Raw genomic sequence first — 26,336 nt, 5'->3', positions numbered from 1 at the left:
GACGGTCCATAGTATCTGTACTGGAAAACATTGACGGTCTATATTATGTGTACTGGAAAACATTGACGGTCCATAGTATCTGTACAAGAACACATTGACGGTCTATATTATCTGTACTGGAAAACATTGACGGTCCATAGTGTGTGTACTGGAAAACATTGACGGTCTATATTATCTCTACTGAAAAACATTGACGGTCCATAGTATCTGTACTGGAAAAAATTGACCGTCCATAGTATCTGTACTGGAAAACATTGACGGTCTATATTATCTGTACAAGAACACATTGACGGTCTATATTATGTGTACTGGAAAACATTGAAAGTCTATATTATCTGTACAAGAACACATTGACGGTCCATAGTATCTGTACTGGAAAACATTGACGGTCTATATTATCTCTACTGAAAAACATTGACGGTCCATAATATCTGTACTGGAAAAAAATGACCGTCCATAGTATCTGTACTGGAAAACATTGACGGTCTATATTATCTGTACAAGAACACATTGACGGTCTATATCATCTGTACTGGAAAACATTGATCGTCCATAGTATCTGTACTGGAAAACATTGACGGTCTATATTATCTGTACTGGAAAACATTGACCGTCCATAGTATCTGTACTGGAAAACATTGACGGTCCATAGTATCTGTACAAGAACACATTCACGGTCCATAGTATCTGTACAAGAAAACACTGACGGTTCATAGTATCTGTACAAGAAAACACTCACGGTCCAAAGTATCTGTACTGGAAAACATTGACCGTCCATAGTATCTGTACTGGAAAACATTGACGGTCTATATCATATGTACAAGAACACATTGACGTTCTATATTATATGTACAAGAAAACATTGACAGTCTATAGTATCTGTACTGGCCATGGAAAACATTGACGGTCAATATTATCTGTACTAGAACACATTGACCGTCCATAATATCTGTACAAGAACACATTGACGGTCCATAGTATCTGTACTGGCAAATTTTGACGGTCCATATTAACAAAATCCCACAGATTCAGACAATGTAATATTCACTATCACACACATTGGATTTTTATGCCTTTATAAACAACTACTATGATAGCGCTCTCGTCATAAAACACTGTACGTTGTGATTTACTGTGAATTTCGAGTTGATTGTGACATGAAAGTTTGTAATGTACCGAGGTGATGCTTTACGATGGATACGAATTACACGTTTGAGAGGCACGTCACGTTTACCAACTGATTGAGTCCGGCTTTCGACGTATACGATATGCACTGAGTAGGCTTACCAGGGCTGCTTCTACCGAGTCCCTTCAATGCTTCATTGTAACACAAAAGGTAAGCACCAGTTTCTTTTTGTTGGATATTACAGATTTGTAAATGGCAATAAAAGCTAACAGAATTCGTTCTAGCACATAAGGGATAAGCGACAACTATTAGGAAGATACGAGTTGATCATCGTCTCTGCCTCGTTCAGTCATGGGCGCCATAGGGACTTGAACGTCATCCAAACGCATTATCATCAAATCTAAACTTAACGAACCATAGAATTAGACCTCGACTCATTGAAAGCAGTTCACTGATGTAAGCTCACACTTTAAGACACGTTACAGGTGTAGCAGGGCGTGGTGTTACACCAAACAGTTGACATCTTCACCGCTTGCTGACGAGGTCTTAACTTTATAGGTCTTATTAACTTTTTCAATTAGATAGATCGATAATGTATTCGTACAAAACTGTTAGGCAACAGGCCTATAGTATACAGCATTTAGGAAGCGGTTTTATACGACATAAACTTATTTCTAACTGAGGTGAGGTGAAATGGGGTTTAACGTCGCGTCCAAGATTATTACACTTATATAGCGACGTGCATGTACGTGTGTGTGTGTGGCTGCTTGTACTAGTCCGGACTGATGCCGATTTATAGTGCTAGCTCACTGAGATACCATGCCGCAGTTTAACATGAATACCCCACTCAGACACAGTATACTGACTCCGAGCCGACCAGTCCTTGTTTTAGCCCCTTAATGCCGAGCGCCAGACAGGGTAACAACAAGTACCATCTTTTAACGTCTTTTGGTTATTTCTAACTGACATCCCATGATACCTATATATTGACAAATTGCGTATAACATCAAGTTTAACTGAAGATATTAGAGTGACAAATTTGTGGATACTTGGATTCACAAAAAGCTGTCTTTTTAAGTATATACTTCTTAGATTATCACATGAGTGGAATATTAACAGGAAGTGATATCCATCTTCAATAAGATCTAGATTACACTGATTACAAAATCTTAATTGTCTACATATATATATATATATATATATATATATATATATATATATATATATATATATATATATATATATATATCTAGTGATCTTTTCGCGATTCCGAGCCTTTCGCATTACCATAGTCACCACCTGATTGAGTGGCTTCCTTCCATCAACGTGAAAGGATTACCCACAACCAATTTCCTCTAATAATAAACTGTTGCCTTTGGTATCCCTTGCAATACTCATTATGGTCATTGGGCAAATGTTATCATCACAAACCCTAACGAGATTCTGTGTACATGGTCACACCCGATGATTTTGAAGATCTCAAATTCTATCAAAGTCAGACAACATGGCTGTTCATATTCATTACCAATCTTCTCTTAGAATTAGTTATACATATTAGAATCCCACACAAAACTTTCTCTTATTAATTCTTACAAAATACAAAACAGAAAGTGAGGAGTGGGGAAATGGGACATATCCCTACGTGAAAAAATAAGACAGTAGTAGTGGTGACATCACTATCATAATTGTACTATCTAAAGCATAAATTTGGCGTACGAAAAGCGTAATATTTGCAATCACCTGTAATGACTCATGTTGGCAAAACTGAAAACGAATATGTCCACAATCCACAAACAATGACTTCATTAATTATAATGGCGAACATTTACCAACCCGCGACAATCGTGTCAACTCGGTGTTCCCCTAGCAATAAACTCGCATCTGAATTCACTACTGTTCTACTGTCGGGTAGTCCCAATGGCTAGACTGGACCCTCGTGGAATGGGCCATGCCATAAAAGTCCAGCAACCGAACCCCTTATTAAAAAAAATAGACGGGCCGACCTTGTGTTTATGGTCTGGTGAACACAGGTCAATGGCTCCTCATTAACTCAAGATTCACGTCTCACTGTTTTGTTTTATCTCACTATTCATTTGATACATTTGTCAAATTCAACTGAAACCTGGTCCCGTATTACATGTATGGCACACGCATGGTCGACGAGTGACCGACGCGTGCTCAACGCGTTGAGCACCCGTGTCACATGCGTGTTACACGCGTGTCAATGCGTGTTACACGCGTTCTCAACGCGTGTTAGGGGAATGAACTTCTAGACAGTACTGTACAAAGACACCTCCTGCCCATAGTTAACAGTTAATAGTACTTGGGTGTAATGTGCTCTTCGACTTTCAAGATGTCAAAGTGAATTGCTGATCCAGCAATCCAAACGAGTTCATCTTTTGGCATGTAAAAGTTGTTTAAAGGTGGGAAAAAAAAAGCCAAATGCCATTGTCTATGGTAAATGTTGCCGCTACCCGCTCTATGTCAATGTCCGCATTATTAAGTATTGGTTAAAATTATTAATTGATCTGTAAACATTATACTGTACTGCGTAAAGTTTATTTGCCAGAATTTTATTGGATATTTACAACTATATATAAATTCAAAAGTTTATTGTGTACAACTCAGGATGAGTTATTAAAACGTCTGCAATATTATGTATATTATGCATACAAACAAAAACCACACGAAGTCGTAAAAACCATGTAATGTGCTTCACATTGTATTATTGGCATTGTATTTCTTGTATATGGGCCAAAGGCCTGCACGCAAATAAACGGGTTTTGACTTTGAATTCATGAACATCAGTCGGTGTTTGGAAGAGCCACAGCACAGTTATTTTAATTTAATAATTTATATCTACATATCAACTGATAATAAAGAACGTATGTGTTTTGTACTAATAAACTGTATTTAGTGTATCGGTTAGAAGGGACATAACTAGTAATAGCCACTGGTGACGCTACGATCGATCCAAGAAATTCCAGCCTAGATCGGCAAAGTGGAAACTGGATTTTTACAGTTAGTTAACTTCCTTGCCTCAGGAAGATGCCTACCCGAAGACTGGTCAGGCTGGTCGGTTGATGCATAACACCGTATCCTAATTGCATAGATGGATGATCACTGGATTGTCAGGTCCAGATTTCATTATTTACATATGGCTGGAATATTGCTTAAAACAACAAACAAACAACAGGTAAATAGAACTCTCCTTGATTGTGTGGCAGATCTGGATTCGTTCTCTGTTCAAGAACAGGGGCCCGATCCACAAAGTGATCTTAGCGTTACGACTGTCATATGCTTATGTTAATGTATGGAACTTACAATCAACTTAGAGCTAAGATCGCTTTGTGGAACGGGGCCCAGGGCTATAATACAATGATGTGAGTAACGGAAAACTGTAAAAACTTGTATCCATGCTATGATTCAGAGCATTGGTATTCTTCTTGTGAATTTAACAGCAGGTACTCAAAACGTTCAACAGTATTAGATATAAAGAAGATATTTCATGTGTTGAGTGAAATATCATATTTCTCTTATCGAGTGGGGGTGGTCGGGTAGCCCAGTGGTTAAAGCGTTCGCTCGTCACCCCAAAGACCCGGGTTCGATCCCGACATGGGTACAATGTGTGAAGCCCATTGCTGGTGTCTCCCGCCGTGATATTGCGGGAATATTGCTAAAAGCGGCGTAAAACAACACTCACTCACACTTATCGAGTGACGAGTGGCGCGGCCACGAGTGAACATATCGCCTTTCCCCCGGTACTCAAAACATGATATTTGACACATGGTATATCCTATTTACTATAGACTTTTGTGTAGTTGTCGACCGGACTAGTTTTCTTTTCATTACAAATGTAAAACATTAAGACGCAAATTCTCATTACCTATCAAGCAGGGACGTTTCACCACCCCTTGTTATTGCGACTTAGAAAGTAGTTCCAAAATGCAAAATCTTAAAATACTAGTTTATAAACGAAGGTAATACTGTAAACTTCGTTTATAACGAACACGCTTATAACGAACTGACGGATATAACGAACTGTTTTTTGGTCCCGTCCATTTGCTGTGGTCCCTTTGAGTTCTTTATAACCGTAGTTTACTGTAAATAAATATTTGTGGCCAATTTTGCCTTCTCTTAAACATTGTTGATGGTGTATTTGGTTTATTCAGATCTATTTGCAGAAGCACGATAGTGTTACTTTATGACCGCCCCACTCTTGTCTTGGAATCTACTTCAGTGGTAGTTTGTGTACCTGGTGAACATACATGGGTGTGAGGTGTACATATTGAAAGCCGCACTTCATGTTATACACTTGCCATTATCCCTATATAGTTTCATGTTATAGTTTCATGTTTCAGGGCACCGTCCACAAAGCGACCGTAGCGCTACGACTGTCAACCTTCCGAGACTGACCACCCGATCGACAAAGTCGCCTAATATACCTCACGAACACCTGGTGTCATCACTGATTTCCAGTGATCCTTATTAAATAATTTTCACCCAATGGAATCTGTATCGGCGGCGTTCAAGTTTAGTATATACTAAGTTTTGATAGTGTTGTCTCGATTCTATAACCTATTGTTAGGTGTGACTCCCGTTCATGGAATTTGGTAGACCCAAATATATATATACAGGACCCGTGAAGTTCCGGGGTAGAATAGGCCTTCAGCAACCGATGCTTACCGTAAGAGGCGACCTAAAGGGATCAGATGGTCAGGCTCGCTGACTTGGTTGATGCATGCCATCGTATCCCACTTGCGCGAATAGATACTCATGTTATCAATCACTGGATTGTCTGGTCCTTACTCGATTATTTACAGACCGCCATCATGTAGCTGGAATATTGCTGAGTGCGGCGTAAAACAACAAACAAACAATACTTCCTTTATTGATCCTGTGTTAGGCTTAATATCATCCCCTAGACGAGTAAACAGTCTTTGTTTCCGGACACTATGATAACACCAGTTTCCCGCGCTCTTCATAAAGGTAATCTTACCACCACCTCCTTTGACGTACTATATAAAGCCAGGGACCCCTTGCGATACGTACCGTATTTTCACCATCTAAATCTATATTTCAGCTCTTCAGCGACATAGGGGCGGTCGGGTGGTCCAGTGGTTAAAGCGTTTGCTCGTTACGCCGAAAACCCGGATTCCCGACATGGGTACATTGTGTGAAGCCCATTTCTGGTGTCCCCCGCCGTGATATTGCTGGAATATTGCTAAATGTGGCGTAAACCCATACTCACTCACTCGGTCTTCAGCCCATCACGATAAAATCGAACTTATTTCCAATGTTAACGTAAAACTGTTCTTTTCTCCTGCATGTTGTGTTGTGAGCAACATGCCCGGGAATGTGTTACACTGACGGAGGGCGATGTGAGTCACCTGGCTAGTCTGCCGCAACTGTTATCTCCTGTGGCCCGATAACCGTGTCACCGTTGTGTCAATATACCCTAGTGTCCAGGTAGTATATGTACCAGATACCAATCTGTGGGAATTGCGTCATAGTGTTGGCCTGCTTCTCAACACGAGGGGTATGGCGTTTTGGCTTTCACGAAAGGGGCGTTTGATGGAAGTAATTCGTTGATTGGAACCATACTGAAGGCCTAAGAATGTTTCACTGGAAGGTAATGTTGATGTTTCTTGTGATTGCTGGAGTTATCCATATTTACCAAGAATCTTAGGGACCGGTCAGTTATTGTAAAGGGGAGGGGAGTGTCAGACGGAATCAGGGGAGGGTCACTATAGAAATATGACAGTCTCTAGGAGTGGGTCATGATAAAAAAGGACATTTTATAACAAACTTTAAAGAGCCTTTGCATTTTGCTTTTTGAGGGAAGATCATGAGAGAATGTGAGGTGAGGTGAAATGGGGTTTAACGTCGCGTCCAAGATTATTGCGCTTATATAGCGACGTGCATGTACGTGTGTGTGTGTTTGTGTGGCTGCTTGTACTAGTCCGGACCGATGCCGATTTATAGTGCTAGCTCACTGATATACCATGCCGCTGTTTAACATGCATACCCCACTGAGACTGAGTGTGTGGTGGTTGGGTGGGGTGGGGGCTTTCGGGGTGCGGGATGTCATCCAAAAATTAAGAGAGGGTCATCATTGTCAGTACTTAGTGCATCACAAACCTCTGAACCCCTGTAATAAATGACCGGTCCCTTAGCCTTGCTATCTTGGGCGTTGCTCAATTCTTGTTCTAAACGTTTTGATCCTCGACGATTGGCATTCTCTGCATAAACCATCACTCTCTCTAAACTATCATTTCTTTTCGGTACCACATGAGTCAACAACTTTAGTTATCAATATTACACACGTTTCATTCGTGACCAACTCGTGTTATTCCGGGACAAGCCGAATAGCGACTCGTGGCCATTATTGCAACCGGTTTCCGTCTTAGCGCAAACGGGCATACCTAAAACAATTGTCAACTCGTTGCGCAATGGTTCACATATATTTCCCAATATATCATTTATATTTCAGATGCAATTAAAAGCACATCAGGACATGCGAAATTATACAGTATGATTGAACACATTTAACTATGTCTTGGGTATATTTTTAGATGCAAGACATATGTAAAAACAGAAATTATTTCTGAGGGATTCTTTGACGAAGAACTTGAAATCATACGCGCATTTTGATTGGTTTGTCGTATTTTCGCACATAACATTCATCGATAGGGGGATTAGTTTTCTTGCAGGTTACGGAAAGGGGCGAGTGGTGACGAATGACACACGTTTAAGTTAATTTGCTTTCGCTTGGTTAAGGACGTGATATACCAACCCATTGTTTCATTGATTATGAACAATATTTCAAATTGGGTCCACTAAAGAACGATATTAAATGATCTCAAATTCTTCTAGGGTCATCTCCATTTACAACTTAATTGGAGGTTAAACCAACTTTCGACTCAAGTAAATATTTAACAGCTGTAAAGCCTATCTATCTAGAACAGCAGCCGACCTCGGAACCATAAATTGTTCAATGTCGGAATTCTCCTCTCTTTGTCACTATCTGAGTCCTATCTGGGTCAGCTGTTATCTTGGTTTCTTTCAGGGTTTGTTCTACATTTTGACCTATATCAGTTTGATACGTCTTTCTAAACCTGATTTCGTTTCTTAATCAGACCATGTTTTATTAACTATATCTGTGTCCCGACAAACACTGCCAATACCCGTGAAGATCCGGGGTACTATTCAGCAAGCACTATGCTTGTCGTAAGAGGCGACGAACGGAGTCTGGTGGTCAGGCTCGCTGACTTGATGTATGTCATCGTATCCCAGTTGCGTAGATTGATGCTCGATTATTTACAGACCACCGCCATACAGCTAGATATTGCTGAGTGGAACGTTAAACAACAACTGTTTTTCTTAGCTGTTAACCTGGCCTGCTTTGGGAATTTCCCACTCACAACAGAAGTTCAGCATGAGCTTCAGGTCTTCATCTCACAAGCGTTGTTTGTTTGTTTTTTAATTCCGCATTCGGTATTTATTCCAGCCATAAGACGGCGGTATGTAAATAATCGAGCCTGGACCAGTTAATCCAGTGACTGACATCATGAGCGAAAACAATCGTACCTTGCACTCCTTGATATCCTCCTGTAGTTTGGAAAATATGTCCTCATCTGTATTTCCTCGTGGGAAGTTTGGATAGATGTAGGCACGCATAGGTGTAGGCATGCATATGTGTAGGCACACATATGCGTAGGCACGCATAGGTGTAAGGACGCATAGGTGTAGGCACGCATAGGTGTAGGCACGCATATGTGTAGGCACACATATGTGTAGGCATGCATAGGCGTAGGCACGCATAGGTGTAAGGACGCATAGGTGTAGGCACGCATAGGTGTAGGCACGCATAGGCGTAGGCACGCATAGGTGTAAGGACGCATAGGTGTAGGCACGCATAGGTGTAGGCACGCATATGTGTAGGCACGCATATATGTAGGCACGCATAGGTGTAGGCACGCATATATGTAGGCACGCATAGGTGTTCTGGTTAAAGGTTGTCGCCATCAATAAGCTGTTGGTGGAAACGTTTGTGCAATTCTCAGTCCTGAATATGCACAATATGTGACAACGTCTCAAACACGTCTCGACCTTGGAGTGACTGGGAACACGTCCTTCAACCAAGAACAAAGAACGTTTTATTCTTTCCTAATTCGTGTGACTTACAGTTTGGTAAAGAATCAACACATACACTTTTTGTTGAAAGAGAATTATTGCTCCTCATGAATACTCTATCAATATGTGGTACTCTTGGACGTTTGTATGAGGCGAGTAAAGTAAATAGTTTTATCATGATCCTAGATTTAATAATAATTATTGGTTGTTTGGCTAATGAACTGGACAAAACGAAGAAAGTGTAGAACTCACGACAGTCGTAGCGCTAAGGTTGTTTTGTACAACGGCACCCTGCACAAGAAGAGGTGCAGTTTTTATGTACCCGACGACGAGTTGCAGGCAACTTGAGCCTGTTTTACGATTAATACACTTAAATTGTCAATCACTATATGATTGTAATATGAAACTTTTGTAAAATAACGTGTGTATGTATGTAGTTACCAAGTGGAGTGTAGTCTCAAAGTGGATATGTGCCTGTATTCACAAAGTGGAGATGTGCCTGTAGTAACCAACTGGAGATGTGTCTGTAGTCACCACATGGAGATTTGCCTGTAGCCACTAAGTGGAGATGTATCTACAGTCACTAAGTGGAGATGTATCTACAGTCACTAAGTGGAGGTGTGTCTGTCGTCGCCATGTGGAGGTGTGTCTGTATTCACTAAGTGGAGGTGTGTCTGTTGTAACCAATTGGAGATGTGTCTGTAGTCACCATGTGGAGGTGTGTCTGTAGCCACCATGTGGAGATGTGTCCATAGTCACTAAGTGGAGGTGTGTCTGTAGTCACCAAGTGGAGGTGTGTCTGTAGCCACCATGTGGAGATGTGTCTGTAGTCACCATGTGGAGGTGTGTCTGTAGTCACCATGTGGAGGTGTGTCTGTCGTCACCATGTGGAGGTGTGTATGTAGACACCATGTGGAGATGTGTCTGTAGTAACCAAGTGGAGGTGTGTATGTAGCCACCATATGGAGATGTGTCTGTAGTCACCATGTGGAGGTGTCTCTGTAGTCACCATGTGGAGATGTGTCTGTAGTAACCAAGTGGAGGTGTGTATGTAGCCACCATATGGAGATGTGTCTGTAGTCACCATGTGGAGGTGTGTCTGAAGTCACCATGTAGAGGTGTGTCTGTATTCACTAAGTGTAGATGTGTCTGTAGTCACCATATGGAGATGTGTCTGTAGTCACCATGTGGAGGTGTGTCTGTAGTCACCATATGGAGGTGTCTCTGTAGTCACCATGTGAAGGTGTGTCTGTAGTTACTAAGTGGAGATGTATCTCTAGGCACCATGTGGAGATGTGTCTGTAGTCACCATGTGGAGGTGTGTCTGAAGTCACCATGTGGAGGTGTGTCTGTAGTCACCATATGGAGGTGTCTCTGTAGTCACCATGTGAAGGTGTGTCTGTAGTTACTATGTGGAGATGTATCTGTAGTCACCATGTGGAGATGTGTCTGTAGTCACCATGTGGAGGTGTGTCTGTAGTCACCATATGGAGGTGTCTCTGTAGTCACCATGTGGAGGTGTGTCTGTAGTTACTAAGTGGAGGTGTGTCTGTAGCCACCATGTGGAGATGTGTCTGTAGTCACCATGTGGAGATGTGTCTGTTGTCACCATGTGGAGATGTATCTGTAGTTACCATGTGGAGGAGTGTCTGTAGTCACCATGTGGAGATGTGTCTGTAGTCACCATGTGGAGGTGTGTCTGTAGTCACTAAGTGGAAATGTATCTGTAGTCACCATATGGAGATGTATTTGTAGTCACCACATGGAGGTGTGTCTGTAGTCACTAAGTGGAGATGTATCTGTAGTCACCATGTGGAGATGTGTCTGTAGTGACCAAGTGGAGGTGTGTTTGTAGTCACCAAGTGGAGATGTATCTGTAGTCACCATGTGGAGATGTGTCTGAAGTCACCATGTGGAGGTGTGTCTGTAGTCACCATGTGGAGGTGTGTCTGTTGTCACTAAGTGGAGATGTGTCTGAAGTCACCATGTGGAGGTGTGTCTGTAGTCACCAAGTGGAGATGTATCTGTAGTCACCATGTGGAGGTGTGTCTGTAGCCACCATGTGGAGATGTGTCTGTAGTCACCATGTGGAGGTGTGTCTGTAGTCACCATGTGGAGGTGTGTCTTTAGCCACCATGTGGAGATGTTTCTGTAGTCACCAAGTGGAGGTGTGTCTGAAGCCACCATGTGGAGATGTGTCTGTAGTCACCATGTGGAGGTGTGTCTGTAGTCACCATGTGTAGATGTGTCTGTAGTCACCATGTGGAGATGTGTCTGTAGTCACCAAGTGGAGGTGTGTCTGTAGCCACCATGTGGAGATGTGTCTGTAGTCACCAAGTGGAGGTGTATCTGTAGTCACCATGTGGAGATGTGTCTGTAGTCACCATGTGGAGATGTGTCTGTAGTCACCATGTGGAGACATATAACCTATAGCCACTAAGTTGAAATGTGTCCACAGTCACTTAGTTGAGATGTGTCCACAGTCACTAAGTGGAAAAGTGTCTGTTGTCACCATGTGGAGGTGTGTCTGTCACTAAGTGGAGATTTATCTGTAGTCACCATGTGGAGATGTGTCTGTAGTCCCCATGTGGAGATGTGTCCATAGTCACCATGTGGAGATGTGTCCATAGTCACCATGTGGAGATGTGTCTGTATTCCCCATGTGGAGATGTGTCTGTAGTCCCCATGTGGAGATGTGTCTGTATTCCCCATGTGGAGATGTGTCTGTAGTCCCCATGTGGAGATGTGTCTGTAGTCCCCATGTGGAGATGTGTCTGTAGTCCCCATGTGGAGATGTGTCTGTAGTCCCCATGTGGAGATTTGTCTGTATTCCCCATGTGGAGATGTGTCTCTAGTCCCCATGTGGAGATTTGTCTGTAGTCCCCATGTGGAGATGTGTCTGTATTCCCCATGTGGAGATGTGTCTGTATTCCCCATGTGGAGATGTGTCTGTAGTCCCCATGTGGAGATGTGTCTGTATTCCCCATGTGGAGATTTGTCTGTATTCCCCATGTGGAGATGTGTCTGTAGTCCCCATGTGGAGATGTGTCTGTAGTCCCCATGTGGAGATGTGTCTGTAGTCCCCATGTGGAGATGTGTCTGTAGTCCCCATGTGGAGATTTGTCTGTAGTCCCCATGTGGAGATGTGTCTCTAGTCCCCATGTGGAGATGTGTCTGTAGTCCCCATGTGGAGATTTGTCTGTATTCCCCATGTGGAGATGTGTCTCTAGTCCCCATGTGGAGATTTGTCTGTAGTCCCCATGTGGAGATGTGTCTGTATTCCCCATGTGGAGATGTGTCTGTAGTCACCATGTGGAGATGTGTCTGTAGTCCCCATGTGGAGATGTGTCTGTATTCCCCATGTGGAGATGTGTCTGTAGCCACCATGTGGAGATGTGTCTGTATTCCCCATGTGGAGATGTGTCTGTATTCCCCATGTGGAGATGTGTCTGTAGTCCCCATGTGGAGATGTGTCTGTAGTCCCCATGTGGAGATGTGTCTGTATTCCCCATGTGGAGATGTGTCTGTATTCCCCATGTGGAGATGTGTCTGTATTCCCCATGTGGAGATGTGTCTGTAGTCCCCATGTGGAGATGTGTCTGTATTCCCCATGTGGAGATGTGTCTGTAGTCCCCATGTGGAGATGTGTCTGTAGTCCCCATGTGGAGATGTGTCTGTAGTCCCCATGTGGAGATGTGTCTGTATTCCCCATGTGGAGATGTGTCTGTATTCCCCATGTGGAGATGTGTCTGTATTCCCCATGTGGAGATGTGTCTGTAGTCCCCATGTGGAGATGTGTCTGTATTCCCCATGTGGAGATGTGTCTGTAGTCCCCATGTGGAGATGTGTCTGTAGTCCCCATGTGGAGATGTGTCTGTATTCCCCATGTGGAGATGTGTCTGTAGTCCCCATGTGGAGATGTGTCTGTATTCCCCATGTGGAGATGTGTCTGTATTCCCCATATGGAGATGTGTCTGTATTCCCCATGTGGAGATGTGTCTGTAGTCCCCATGTGGAGATGTGTCTGTATTCCCCATGTGGAGATGTGTCTGTAGTCCCCATGTGGAGATGTGTCTGTAGTCCCCATGTGGAGATGTGTCTGTATTCCCCATGTGGAGATGTGTCTGTAGTCCCCATGTGGAGATGTGTCTGTATTCCCCATGTGGAGATGTGTCTGTAGTCCCCATGTGGAGATGTGTCTGTATTCCCCATGTGGAGATGTGTCTGTATTCCCCATGTGGAGATGTGTCTGTATTCCCCATGTGGAGATGTGTCTGTAGTCCCCATGTGGAGATGTGTCTGTAGTCCCCATGTGGAGATGTGTCTGTAGTCACCATGTGGAGATTTGTCTGTAGTCCCCATGTGGAGATGTGTCTGTAGTCACCATGTGGAGATGTGTCTGTAGTCACCAAGTTGAGATTTGTCTGTAGTCATTTAGTGGAGATGTGTCTCTAGTCACCATGTGGAGATGTGTCTGTAGTCCCCATGTGGAGATGTGTCTCTAGTCCCCATGTGGAGATTTGTCTGTAGTCACCATGTGGAGATGTGTCTGTAGTCCCCATGTGGAGATGTGTCTGTAGTCCCCATGTGGAGATTTGTCTGTAGTCCCCATGTGGAGATGTGTCTGTAGTCACCATGTGGAGATGTGTCTGTAGTCCCCATGTGGAGATGTGTCTGTAGTCCCCATGTGGAGATGTGTCTGTATTCCCCATGTGGAGATTTGTCTGTATTCCCCATGTGGAGATGTGTCTGTAGTCCCCATGTGGAGATGTGTCTGTAGTCCCCATGTGGAGATGTGTCTGTATTCCCCATGTGGAGATGTGTCTGTATTCCCCATGTGGAGATGTGTCTGTAGTCACCATGTGGAGATGTGTCTGTAGTCCCCATGTGGAGATTTGTCTGTAGTCCCCATGTGGAGATGTGTCTGTATTCCCCATGTGGAGATTTGTCTGTAGTCCCCATGTGGAGATTTGTCTGTATTCCCCATGTGGAGATGTGTCTGTAGTCCCCATGTGGAGATTTGTCTGTATTCCCCATGTGGAGATGTGTCTGTATTCCCCATGTGGAGATTTGTCTGTATTCCCCATGTGGAGATTTGTCTGTATTCCCCATGTGGAGATGTGTCTGTAGTCCCCATGTGGAGATGTGTCTGTAGTCACCATGTGGAGATGTGTCTGTAGTCCCCATGTGGAGATGTGTCTGTATTCCCCATGTGGAGATTTGTCTGTAGTCCCCATGTGGAGATGTGTCTGTATTCCCCATGTGGAGATGTGTCTGTAGTCCCCATGTGGAGATGTGTCTGTAGTCACCATGTGGAGATGTGTCTGTAGTCCCCATGTGGAGATGTGTCTGTATTCCCCATGTGGAGATGTGTCTGTATTCCCCATGTAGAGATGTGTCTGTAGTCACCATGTGGAGATGTGTCTGTAGTCCCCATGTGGAGATGTGTCTGTATTCCCCATGTGGAGATGTGTCTGTATTCCCCATGTGGAGATTTGTCTGTAGTCCCCATGTGGAGATTTGTCTGTATTCCCCATGTGGAGATGTGTCTGTAGTCCCCATGTGGAGATTTGTCTGTAGTCCCCATGTGGAGATGTGTCTGTAGTCACCATGTGGAGATGTGTCTGTAGTCCCCATGTGGAGATGTGTCTGTCTTCCCCATGTGGAGATTTGTCTGTAGTCCCCATGTGGAGATGTGTCTCTAGTCCCCATGTGGAGATGTGTCTCTAGTCCCCATGTGGAGATGTGTCTCTAGTCCCCATGTGGAGATGTGTCTGTAGTCACCATGTGGAGATGTGTCTGTAGTCCCCATGTGGAGATGTGTCTCTAGTCCCCATGTGGAGATGTGTCTGTAGTCACCATGTGGAGATTTGTCTGTAGTCCCCATGTGGAGATGTGTCTCTAGTCCCCATGTGGAGATGTGTCTGTAGTCCCCATGTGGAGATGTGTCTGTAGTCACCAAGTTGAGATTTGTCTGTAGTCATTTAGTGGAGATGTGTCTGTAGTCCCCATGTGGAGATGTGTCTGTAGTCACAAAGTTGAGATTTGTCTGTAGTCATTTAGTGGAGATGTGTCCACTGTCGCTAAGTGGAGATGTGTCTAAGCTGAATTCGAAACCCTTGAAAGTCTTCTGGACTTCTCCACGGCGTATGAATACCTTTCTGTACAGTGTGGTGTTTCTCAGTCGTATTTAGAAATACGCGGTATACAGCATGGCGATGGACAATGTGATTTTTACATTCAGTTTGATTTATATTTCTCCTAAAATTATTTTTTCTCTGCATTGTGTTAACCAGGTTTCGGTCGACATCAAAGCAGATTACACCTTTTCATTATAGAACAACAGCATGTGCGCGTTGCAGCAGTTGAAGTACACAGTGAAATATTAGAACGTTTGGATGCAACACAAACACCTCCCCTTCCCTTGACAACTCTTATAGCGGCTTGCAACGGAGAGACAGAACCACACAAGTCCTGCGTTCCTCCACCATCACCGTTACCCAACGTTGAAATATTACGACGTGTACAGAGCAAATGATCGTTTTTTAAATATTAAATATTTACTACGTATATTCATATTTGTTGGTGAAGAATTAACGTTTCAATCCCTCCGTCTCACGCTGACGACTATATTGAAAATAGCCTCAACAACACCCGCAAATTCGAAATGAAAATTTTTGGATATTAACAGGAGACATTCAAGTGTGTGTATCAGTTTACCGCTGGGATAAATAGAGGTTAATACACGATCTGATGTATGCGATTGTTCACACGAAACAAGGGTGAGAAACATCAATAATTCCCGAGCGAGAGCAGTAGGACATACTCGCGAGTGTTTTAATTTCTTCACTATCCATTAGCTTTATGAGATTTGTCGACGAGATAAACAACTGCAGCCCGTCTTCAATATTGTGAATTGTTCGCGTATTGATATCCCGACACCGCTTGACATTGAAACCAATCGCTCATTAAGGAGTGCGCTTATGGAAATAGTCGTTTTTCGGCAGTATTCAAGTGAGTGAGTGAGTGAGTATGGTTTTACGCCGCATTTAGCAATATTCCAGCAATATCACGGCGGGGGTCACCAGAAATTGGCTTCACACATTGTACCCATGTTGGGAATCGAACCCGGGTCTTCGGCGTGACGAGCGAACGCTTTAACCACTAGGCTACCCGACCGCCCCCAGTATTCAAGTAATAACTGAGAAAAGAGTCACTTGACATTTATTTCACCAATGCAAATTTATGAATTACTATGAAATATTTACATAATAAGCGGAAAAAGTAAGTGTACTTCCTATAAAGCAGTGTAAATGTTTCGTTATTGAAAATGACAACGTAATATTTGATCAATCGTCTGATCCATGTTTTAGCATAACAAATTCATTGACAAAACCCGTAACATGAGACAGAGCGACACGTCCCTAAATGAGGGGTGGTGTTACAACTGAATTAAGAATGTCAATATCGGGTGTTACCACCATTTGCGTTAATACAGGCGAGGCAGCGTGGCACTGACGACACCAGATGCTTGAAAACAACCTGGTGATGTTCCACATGTCAACTAAAGAATCGTTTGAATGCGCCAGCTGGTTCAGGTCCTGGCGTAGGCGTCGTTCCATCTAACCCTGATATGTCCTAGGGGGAAGCGGTCTTGGGAACAACCAGCCATGGCAGTACAACAATGTTATGCTGACTCAAAAAGTCTGTACAACACGTACAACATGATGGCGAGAATTATCCTGCTGCAACATTGCCTCACGTCCCTGTATTTGCACAAAGGGTAGAGTGGCGGTGGGGTAGCCTTGTGGTTAAAGCGTTTCCGTGTCACGCTGAAGACCCGGGTTCGATTTTTCACATGGGTAAAATGTTTGAAGCTCATTTCTGATGTCCCCCTTCTTTATATTCCTGGTTGGATATTGCTCCAAGTGGCGTAAAGCAATACTCACTCAAAAACTCACTCTTACACAAAGGTTAAGTTTCTAGGTTTGTCAGCACCATACCCGTGCTCGTGGGTTTCACCGTAGTGGTAAACGTCTGAGACCTGCATCACTTCGGGCTTTCCTCCCACATTAAGCTGATCACGCTGTGATATGACTGGAATACTGTTGAAAGCGGCGTTAAACACAAGTCACTCACACACTCAATCCATAGACCCATAACAATTTCAAGATCTGCACTGTTTAATTAATGGGTTTATTAATGAAAGTTTTGTGTAAAAATATGTCTTGTGTCACTTTTATTCCTAGATTATGGTTTTATTTGAAATAAACATATCGTCTCGTTCTGACGAGATTGCTACGTTCTAACGAGAATGCTACGTTCTTGCGAGACTGCTACGTTCAGTAGTATGTGGTAGTAAACATTTATGAATGAAAAAGGTCATTCCCCATTCCGATGAGGTCACAGAGTCAAGGTCGTTTATCTGACCAATGAAAATTCTTATAGGGAATATTACACGTGTGCAAAATATGACATTTATGTACTTGGTTATTTGAGACGATATGGATAATGAATATTTAATAATTTTGCTATTTCAATCTATACTGAATGGTTTCAAGGGACAAAAGGGATGATAGTGTATACATGGGTATCCACCATAGACCATATATAGCGTCATGTATCCCGGGGCCACATCAAACCAAGGAGTGGTAAGTTATTTAATTATTCAAACTGTGAGATGTTGTGTAGGAATAACCTCCAGTGAAAGTTCATAGCTCGTGAGGAGACAGGCATGCGTGACAGTAGGACAAAACCAGTAGACAATGTGACAGACAAGGGTAGACAATAAAAAATATGTACACTAGGACAGACACGGGTAGACAATATGTACACTAGGACAGACATCGGTAGACAATATGTACAGTAGGACAGACATCGGTAGACAATACGTACAGTAGGACAGACATGGCTAGACAATATGTACACTAGGATAGACACGGGTAGACAATATGTATACCAGGATAGACACGAGTAGACAATATGTACAGTAGGACAGACATCGGTAGACAATACGTACAGTTGGAGAGACATGGCTAGACAATATGTACACTAGGACAGACACGGGTAGACAATATGTACACTAGGACAGACACGGGTAGACAATATGTACACTAGGACAGACACGGGTAGACAATATGCAGACCGGGACAGACACGGGTAGACAATATATACACCGGGACAGACACGGGTAGACAATATGTACAGTATGACAGACAGGGGTAGACAATATGTACACTAGGACAGACACGGGTAGACAATATGTACACCGGGACAAACACGGGTAGACAATATGTACACTAGGACAGACACGGGTAGACAATATGTACACTAGGACAGACACGGGTAGACAATATGTACAGTAGGACAGACACGGGTAGACAATATGTACACTAGGACAGACACGGGTAGACAATATGTACACCGGGACAAACACGGGTAGACAATATGTACCCCAGGACAGACACGGGTAGACCATATGTACACTAGGACAGACACGGGTAGACAATATGTACACTAGGACAGACATGGGTAGACAATATGTACACTAGGACAAACACGGGTAGACAATATGTACACTAGGACAGACACGGGTAGACAATATGTAGAGTATGACAGACACGGGTAGACAATATGTAGAGTAGGACAGACACGGGTAGACAATATGTACAGTAGGACAGATACGGGTAGACAATATGTACAGTAGGACAGACACGGGTAGACAATATGTACACCAGGACAGACACGGGTAGACAATATGTAGAGTATGACAGACACGGGTTGACAATATGTACACCAGGACAGACACGGGTAGACAATATGTAGAGTATGACAGACAGGGGTAGACAATATGTACATTAGGACAGACACGGGTTGACAATATGTACACCAGGACATACACGGGTGTTCAGAGGTGAGAGGTGAAGAGAGAGGTAGACACGGGGAACTTCAAGACAGATGTGGCATATAGGGGTGAGAGGTGGAGAGAGAGGTAGACACGGGGAACTTCAAGACAGATGTGGCATATAGGGGTGCGAGGTGGAGAGAGAGGTAGACACGGGGAACTTCAAGACAGATGTGGCATGTAGGGGTGCGAGGTGGAGAGAGAGGTAGACACGGGGAACTTCAAGACAGATGTGGCATGTAGGGGTGCGAGGTGGAGAGAGAGGTAGACACGGGGAACTTCAAGACAGATGTGGCATATAGGGGTGCGAGGTGGAGAGAGAGGTAGACACGGGGAACTTCAAGACAGATGTGGCATGTAGGGGTGCGAGGTGGAGAGAGAGGTAGACAAGGGGAACTTCAAGACAAATGTGGTATGTAGGGGTCCGAGGTGGAGAGAGAGGTAGACAAGGGGAACTTCAAGACAGATGTGGTATGTAGGGGTCCGAGGTGGAGAGAGAGGTAGACAAGGGGAACTTCAAGACAAATGTGGTATGTAGGGGTCCGAGGTGGAGAGAGAGGTAGACAAGGGGAACTTCAAGACAAATGTGGTATGTAGGGGTCCGAGGTGGAGAGAGAGGTAAACAAGGGGAACTTCAAGACAGATGTGGTATGTAGGGGTGCGAGGTGGACAGAGAGGTAGACACGGGGAACTTCAAGACAGATGTGGTATGTAGGGGTGCGAGGTGGAGAGAGAGGTAGACACGGGGAACTTCAAGACAGATGTGGTATGTAGGGGGGAGAGGTGGAGAGAGAGGTAGACACGGGGAACTTCAAGACAGATGTGGTATGTAGGGGGGAGAGGTGGAGAGAGAGGTAGACACGGGGAACTTCAAGACAGATGTGGTATGTAGGGGTGTGAGGTGGAGAGAGAGGTAGACAAGGGGAACTTCAAGACAGATGTGGTATGTAGGGGTGCGAGGTGGACAGAGAGGTAGACACGGGGAACTTCAAGACAGATGCGGCATGTAGGGGGGAGAGGTGGAGAGAGAGATGGACACGGGGAACTTCAAGACAGATGTGGCATGTAGGGGTGCGAGGTGGAGAGAGAGGTAGACAAGGGGAACTTCAAGACAGATGTGGCATGTAGGGGGGAGAGGTGGAGAGAGAGGTAGACACGGGGAACTTCAAGACAGATGTGGCATGTAGGGGTGAGAGGTGGAGAGAGAGGTAGACACGGGGAACTTTAAGACAGATATGGCATGTAGGGGTGCGAGGTGGAGAGAGAGGTAGACACGGGGAACTTCAAGACAGATGTGGCATGTAGGGGTGAGAGGTGGAGAGAGAGGTAGACAAGGGGAACTTCAAGACAGATGTGGCATGTAGGGGGGAGAGGTGGAGAGAGAGGTAGACACGGGGAACTTCAAGACAGATGTGGCATATAGGGGTGCGAGGTGGAGAGAGAGGTAGACACGGGGAACTTCAAGACAGATGTGGCATGTAGGGGTGCGAGGTGGAGAGAGAGGTAGACACGGGGAACTTCAAGACAGATGTGGTATGTAGGGGTGCGAGGTGGACACAGAGGTAGACAAGGGGAACTTCAAGACAGATGTGGCATGTAGGGGTGAGAGGTGGAGAGAGAGGTAGACACGGGGAACTTCAAGACAGATGTGGCATGTAGGGGTGAGAGGTGGTGAGAGAGGTAGACAAGGGGAACTTCAAGACAGATGTGGCATGTAGGGGTGCGAGGTGGAGAGAGAGGTAGACAAGGGGAACTTCAAGACAGATGTGGCATGTAGGGGTCCGAGGTGGAGAGAGAGGTAGACAAGGGGAACTTCAAGACAGATGTGGCATGTAGGGGTGCGAGGTGGAGAGAGAGGTAGACACGGGGAACTTCAAGACAGATGTGGCATGTAGGGGTGCGAGGTGGAGAGAGAGGTAGACAAGGGGAACTTCAAGACAGATGTGGCATGTAGGGGTGAGAGGTGGAGAGAGAGGTAGACAAGGGGAACTTCAAGACAGATGTGGCATGTAGGGGTGCGAGGTGGAGAGAGAGGTAGACACGGGGAACTTCAAGACTGATGTGGCATGTAGGGGTGTGAGATGGAGAGAGAGGTAGACACGGGGAACTTCAAGACAGATGTGGCATGTAGGGGTGCGAGGTGGATTAACACAGCTTACCTTCTTGGTTTGCAAGGATAAATCGTTTGACCTTTAAGATATTAGAAACGCTGCAGATTTTGTCACCTTAACAATTGATAACACCTAACGCGATTCAACGAAGCTTTGTAAAATATTTTAAGCTTTAATTTGTAGTTGACATACATGGTACTTTTTAGCTTTACATGATTAATGTTTTGTTTTTTGTAAACAGAACTCCATAGTGTGTTGCTCTCAATCATCACTCAGAGGCAAACACTTATCGATCCACACGTTTACTGAACGTCACAGTTGACAAACAAAAGAGTTATCCGCCCCTGGCAGGAGAAATGTTCGAGGGACAGACACACCTTGACAGAATGTAAAAGTAATTTGACTGGGTCGTGTAGAGCCTCGTTGGTATCACGTGTTAACCTCTAATTGACTGGTATGTGAAAATACTGACATCTTCAACGTTATCGGGGTCTTAGGACCGACGCCACAAAATGACACGTGTGTCGTATCAAATATCGGATTGCTCAACATTGCAGGCTGAATTAGGGCGAGATGACAGAAACAGCCACGTGTGTACGTGGAGGTAATTATATTCTGATTAAACATCGTTGTTTTGTAAAAACACAAGAGGAGCACACATTCTTAGTCAACAAAGTTTGTTTCGAAGTATATTTTTTATCATCTCTCAGACACAAGGGTCATTTTAAACTTACTTGTGTTTTTGTGTAACTGTTCCGTTAATGTGACGGTATTGTGTCGTGGCGTCTGTAGGTAGAGAGTTCCTAAAGAGCAAATGTGTTGGGGTTCAGACGGGAGATAAGGGATTGGGGACATTCCGAGGTTACGCCGCCCATCCCGATCAAATATGTGTCTATGACCTATTCGTGCATCTGGATGTTACCCGAGGTTGCTGTTGACATAGTCACCCACACCACCAGGCCGTGTTAGCAGATGTCTGGTCATCCCGTACCATGCTACCTGGCGTGTACACAACGGACAGGAAACCATACGGGTAGACCATATTAGATATGCATTACTTTTGGAGACGACTTATTCACGTTTCCACAGACGTCACTATAAGACAAAGAAATCAATTTAATTTATTTCCTTCACCGACTGCATTTTGATATTTGACTTGCGAATGGGTGTGCGTATTAAACCGATGATGATGTGATGTTGTAGGTGGATGAAATTGACTTCAGCAGAAATTCCATTGACTGGATCAAGATGGCCGGACTTAAGATGGGATGCAGAGGTGATATTGTCCGTTCTGATGTATCTGGGACATTTACAGCTTTGGGACGTATCTGTGACACTGCCTACATACTTAGGGAATGGAAGACCTTATTGAGGTATATATTCGTTAACAATTCGCGTGTGTGAATAGTTGACCACTCTAACACATATGTGGCATTCGTAACGAATTCGTTGTATACTCGCCAGGGAGCTGAGAATGATTCTTGATTACACCCTGATCCAGTGACCGGTGTAATAACAGCGCTTTGAGCATGCCCCAGTGGTGTGGAAATATGCACAATATAGATGGCCTACTATTATTATTATTATATACTACATGTGTGACACTGTCTGGAGACCAACGTGTGTGACGTTTGGCCCATATACTACATGTGTGACACTGTCTGGAGACCTAAGTGTGTGACGTTCGGCCCATATACTACATGTGTGACACTGTTTGGAGACCAACTTGTGTGACGTTTGGCCCATATACTACATGTGTGACACTGTCTGGAGACCTAAGTGTGTGGCGTTTGGCCCATATACTACATGTGTGGCACTGTCTGGAGACCTAAGTGTGTGACGTTTGGTCCATATACTACATGTGTGGCACTGTCTGGAGACCAACGTGTGTGACGTTTGGCCCATTTACTACATGTGTGACACTGTCTGGAGACCAACGTGTGTGACGTTTGGCCCATATACTACATGTGTGACACTGTCTGGAGACCAACGTGTGTGACGTTTGGCCCATATACTACATGTGTGAACCTGTCTGGAGACCTAAGTGTGTGACGTTTGGCCCATTTACTACATGTGTGGCACTGTCTGGAGACCTACTTGTGTGACGTTTGGCCCATAAACTACATGTGTGACACTGTCTGGAGACCTACGTGTGTGACGTTTGGCCCATATACTACATGTGTGGCACTGTCTGGAGACCAACGTGTGTGACGTTTGGCCCATAAACTACATGTGTGGCACTGTCTGGAGACCAACGTGTGTGACGTTTGGCCCATATACTACATGTGTGACACTGTCTGGAGACCAGCGTGTGTGACGTTTGGCCCATATACTACATGTGTGGACCTGTCTGGAGACCTAAGTGTGTGACGTTTGGCCCATATACTACATGTGTGACACTGTCTGGAGACCTAAGTGTGTGACGTTTGGCGTATAAACTACATGTGTGGCACTGTCTGGAGACCAACGTGTGTGACGTTTGGCCCATATACTACATGTGTGACACTGTCTGGAGACCTAAGTGTGTGACGTTTGGCGTATAAACTATCTGTGTGGTACTGTCTGGAGACCTACGTGTGTAACGTTCGGCCCATAAACTACATGTGTGACACTGTCTGGAGACCTAAGTGTGTGACGTTTGGCCCATATACTACACGTATGACAGATGAGACCGACAATGATGTTGCGGCTTGGCTACATACAGAGGGGACACATTGGTACCCTTACAGCCGTCTTCTCCCTACAGTTCCTGGTGTTGTTGCCTCTACTCTGCTACACTATGCCCTTCTCTTTTTATTTCAAACTGACAACACGGAGAACTGATGCATCAAAACAAGCTGTTTTACTGAACAGAGAAAGGGTGAAAAGGGCACGAAGTTATTTTGAGAACTTGTCCACAGACAACTCTAGGCATTACACGTCCCTGCTAGAGAAGGGCAACCAAGTGTTCCTGGCTGTGGCTGTACTGACAGTCAACAGGCCTCGCAGTGGTGACGGCAACCGCACAATGGGATACCTCGTACAGTCAGCAACAGCTCTTGATAAGTTCGCCAAAAGCAGGGAATTTATGGGCAAGACATTTGTATTTATATGTAACGTTGACGTGAAACCTCTCTCACATAAAGACGCTGGGGATCTCAAGCGATATCTGCCATTTACAGAGAGGTATGGATCGTCTGACTTCCACCCAGGAGACTTTCATGTTCCCAACAACAAAACAGTTACCTACGGGCAACTGTTTCACGAGGATGTGTACGAGAAAGAGACGTATGATTATATGTATTGTATGCGAGTGGCCCAGTCACTTAGGCCCAGGTATATACTGATGGTGGAAGATGACGCCGTCGCCCACCCCGATCTGGCCCCAGTGCTACACTACACCCTAGGGAACCACTTTGGCTCTAACACAGACATGATTCAACAAAATAAGAGTTTCGCATATCTAAAACTGTACTACCCACAGAGATGGCAAGGCTTCGCGTTTGAGATGATTCGTCTTCTTGAGCTCTGCAGTATTAGTTGTATTGGTGGGGGCTGTTTTGTATTTGTCATGTACGTATTGACGTTTGTGGTGAAAGGAAGATTAATGGGAAACAAGTTGTATGGGCGGTATTTCCTTATGGGGATGTTATTCCTGATGCTTACTGCTATGGCTGTTGGTCGACAGAATGTATTGGAGCTTAGGAGGGTGTCCAAATACTTGTACCAGTTCCGCCCGTCACCAGGGTGCTGTACCCAAGCAATGCTTTACCCCACCCACATGGTCCGACCCCTTGTGTCACACCTCGCCGCCGCGCCCCCCGGCACCCACACCGACCTCATCATCTACAACTTCACACGGACGACGGGCACGCCGGCCTTCCAGCTTGAGCCCAACTTGTTCTACCACGTGGGAATGTACACATCATTGAAAATCGGCAACAAACGCCCGGATGAGTTCTTGTTTCATTTGTGATACGGACGCATTACAGGGTGGTTTATTTGTTTGCTTGTTTGTTTTGTTTGTTGTTGAACGCCTGCAAATAATCGAGTCCAGACCAGACAATCCAATGATTGATATCTCGAGCATCGACTCACCCAATTCGAATACGATGAAATGCACCATCCAAGTCATTCATGATCAGTTATGTTAATATACACTTAACCCTTTTGTTTGTGTCGTCTCTTTTATACATGCTAGCATTCCTTCTGGTTCTTTTAATACAAGGACCGCCTTCGTGGTCTAGTGGTAGAGCGTCCGCCCGGAGAGTGGAAGGTCCGGGGTTCCATCCCCGGCTGCGTCGTACCAAAAAGACGTTAAAAATGGTACTTGTTGTTACCCTGTCTGGCGCTCGGCATTAAGGGGCTAAAACAAGGACTGGTCGGCTCGGAGTCAGTATACTGTGTCTGAGTGGGGTATTCATGTTAAACTGCGGCATGGTATCTCAGTGAGCTAGCACTGTAAATCGGCATCACACACATCACACACACACATGTAAATGCATGTCTCTATATAAGTACATGTACAATAATCTTGGACGCGACGTTAAATCCCATTACACCATATGGTACTCAGTTTGAGAGAGAGAGAGAGAGAGAGAGAGAGAGAGAGAGAGAGAGAGAGAGAGAGAGAGAGAGAAAGAGAGAGAGACGCATCTCACTGCTGGTCAGTTGCATGCGTCATGGTTGTGAGGACATATGAGGTTTAACGTCGCGTTCAATCTAAATCCACTCGTACAGCGATTTATGCCGGTTTTATAGCGCTGGCCCACTGAGATACCATATTCATCAGTTTAACATGGATGCCCACGCATTATACAGACCAGTCCGCTTAATGTCGAGCGCTAGGCAGGGTAACAAGAACCATCTTTCAACGTCGTTTCGTGTGACGCGACCAGGGGATCGAACCACCGGACTTCCGCTCGCCAAGAGCGCTGTATCCACTCGGCCGCTGCGGCGGTTTGTGGAGAAAAGACAAAATGTGCTCTTGGCTTGGCGATAGAATAGGAGACATAGTTGAGAGTATGTATCTGTTTATTACATGGTAAGGATATATATGATGACTGAAAAGAACTCTATA

General features: G+C 44.5%; 1 protein-coding gene across 3 annotated transcripts; it reads left to right on the top strand.

Moving 5' to 3' along the window:
* The first annotated feature begins 1,305 nt into the window (after nucleotides 1–1,305).
* On the top strand, nucleotides 1,306–25,404 carry LOC139442047 (post-GPI attachment to proteins factor 4-like). 3 transcript variants are annotated; one of them, XM_071222825.1, is made up of 3 exons: nucleotides 6,628–6,758; nucleotides 22,481–22,650; nucleotides 22,742–25,404. In XM_071222825.1, exon 3 carries the CDS (start codon nucleotides 23,943–23,945, stop codon nucleotides 25,230–25,232), a length of 1,290 nt encoding a protein of 429 aa, XP_071078926.1. In that variant the 5' UTR covers nucleotides 6,628–6,758; nucleotides 22,481–22,650; nucleotides 22,742–23,942; the 3' UTR covers nucleotides 25,233–25,404. The 3 variants fall into 3 exon arrangements, with proteins under 3 accessions (XP_071078928.1, XP_071078926.1, XP_071078927.1); XM_071222827.1 differs by lacking the exon at nucleotides 6,628–6,758 and adding an exon at nucleotides 1,306–1,336 and having other exon boundaries at nucleotides 22,481–25,404; XM_071222826.1 differs by lacking the exon at nucleotides 6,628–6,758 and adding an exon at nucleotides 21,803–21,881 and having other exon boundaries at nucleotides 22,481–25,404.
* The last annotated feature ends 932 nt before the right edge of the window (nucleotides 25,405–26,336 follow it).

The sequence above is a fragment of the Haliotis cracherodii genome, unplaced genomic scaffold (genome assembly GCF_022045235.1).
Source record: "Haliotis cracherodii isolate W230 unplaced genomic scaffold, xgHalCrac1.p SCAF_5, whole genome shotgun sequence".
NCBI lineage: Eukaryota > Metazoa > Mollusca > Gastropoda > Lepetellida > Haliotidae > Haliotis > Haliotis cracherodii.
Note: the sequence above shows the minus strand (reverse complement) of the source record. Positions and strands in the feature narration are given on the sequence as shown.

What these genes read in the sequence shown, in the direction of transcription:
- LOC139442047 (XM_071222827.1), top strand. Translation starts at nt 23,943, where the DNA reads ATGAGACCGACAATGATGTTGCGGCTTGGCTACATACAGAGGGGACAC.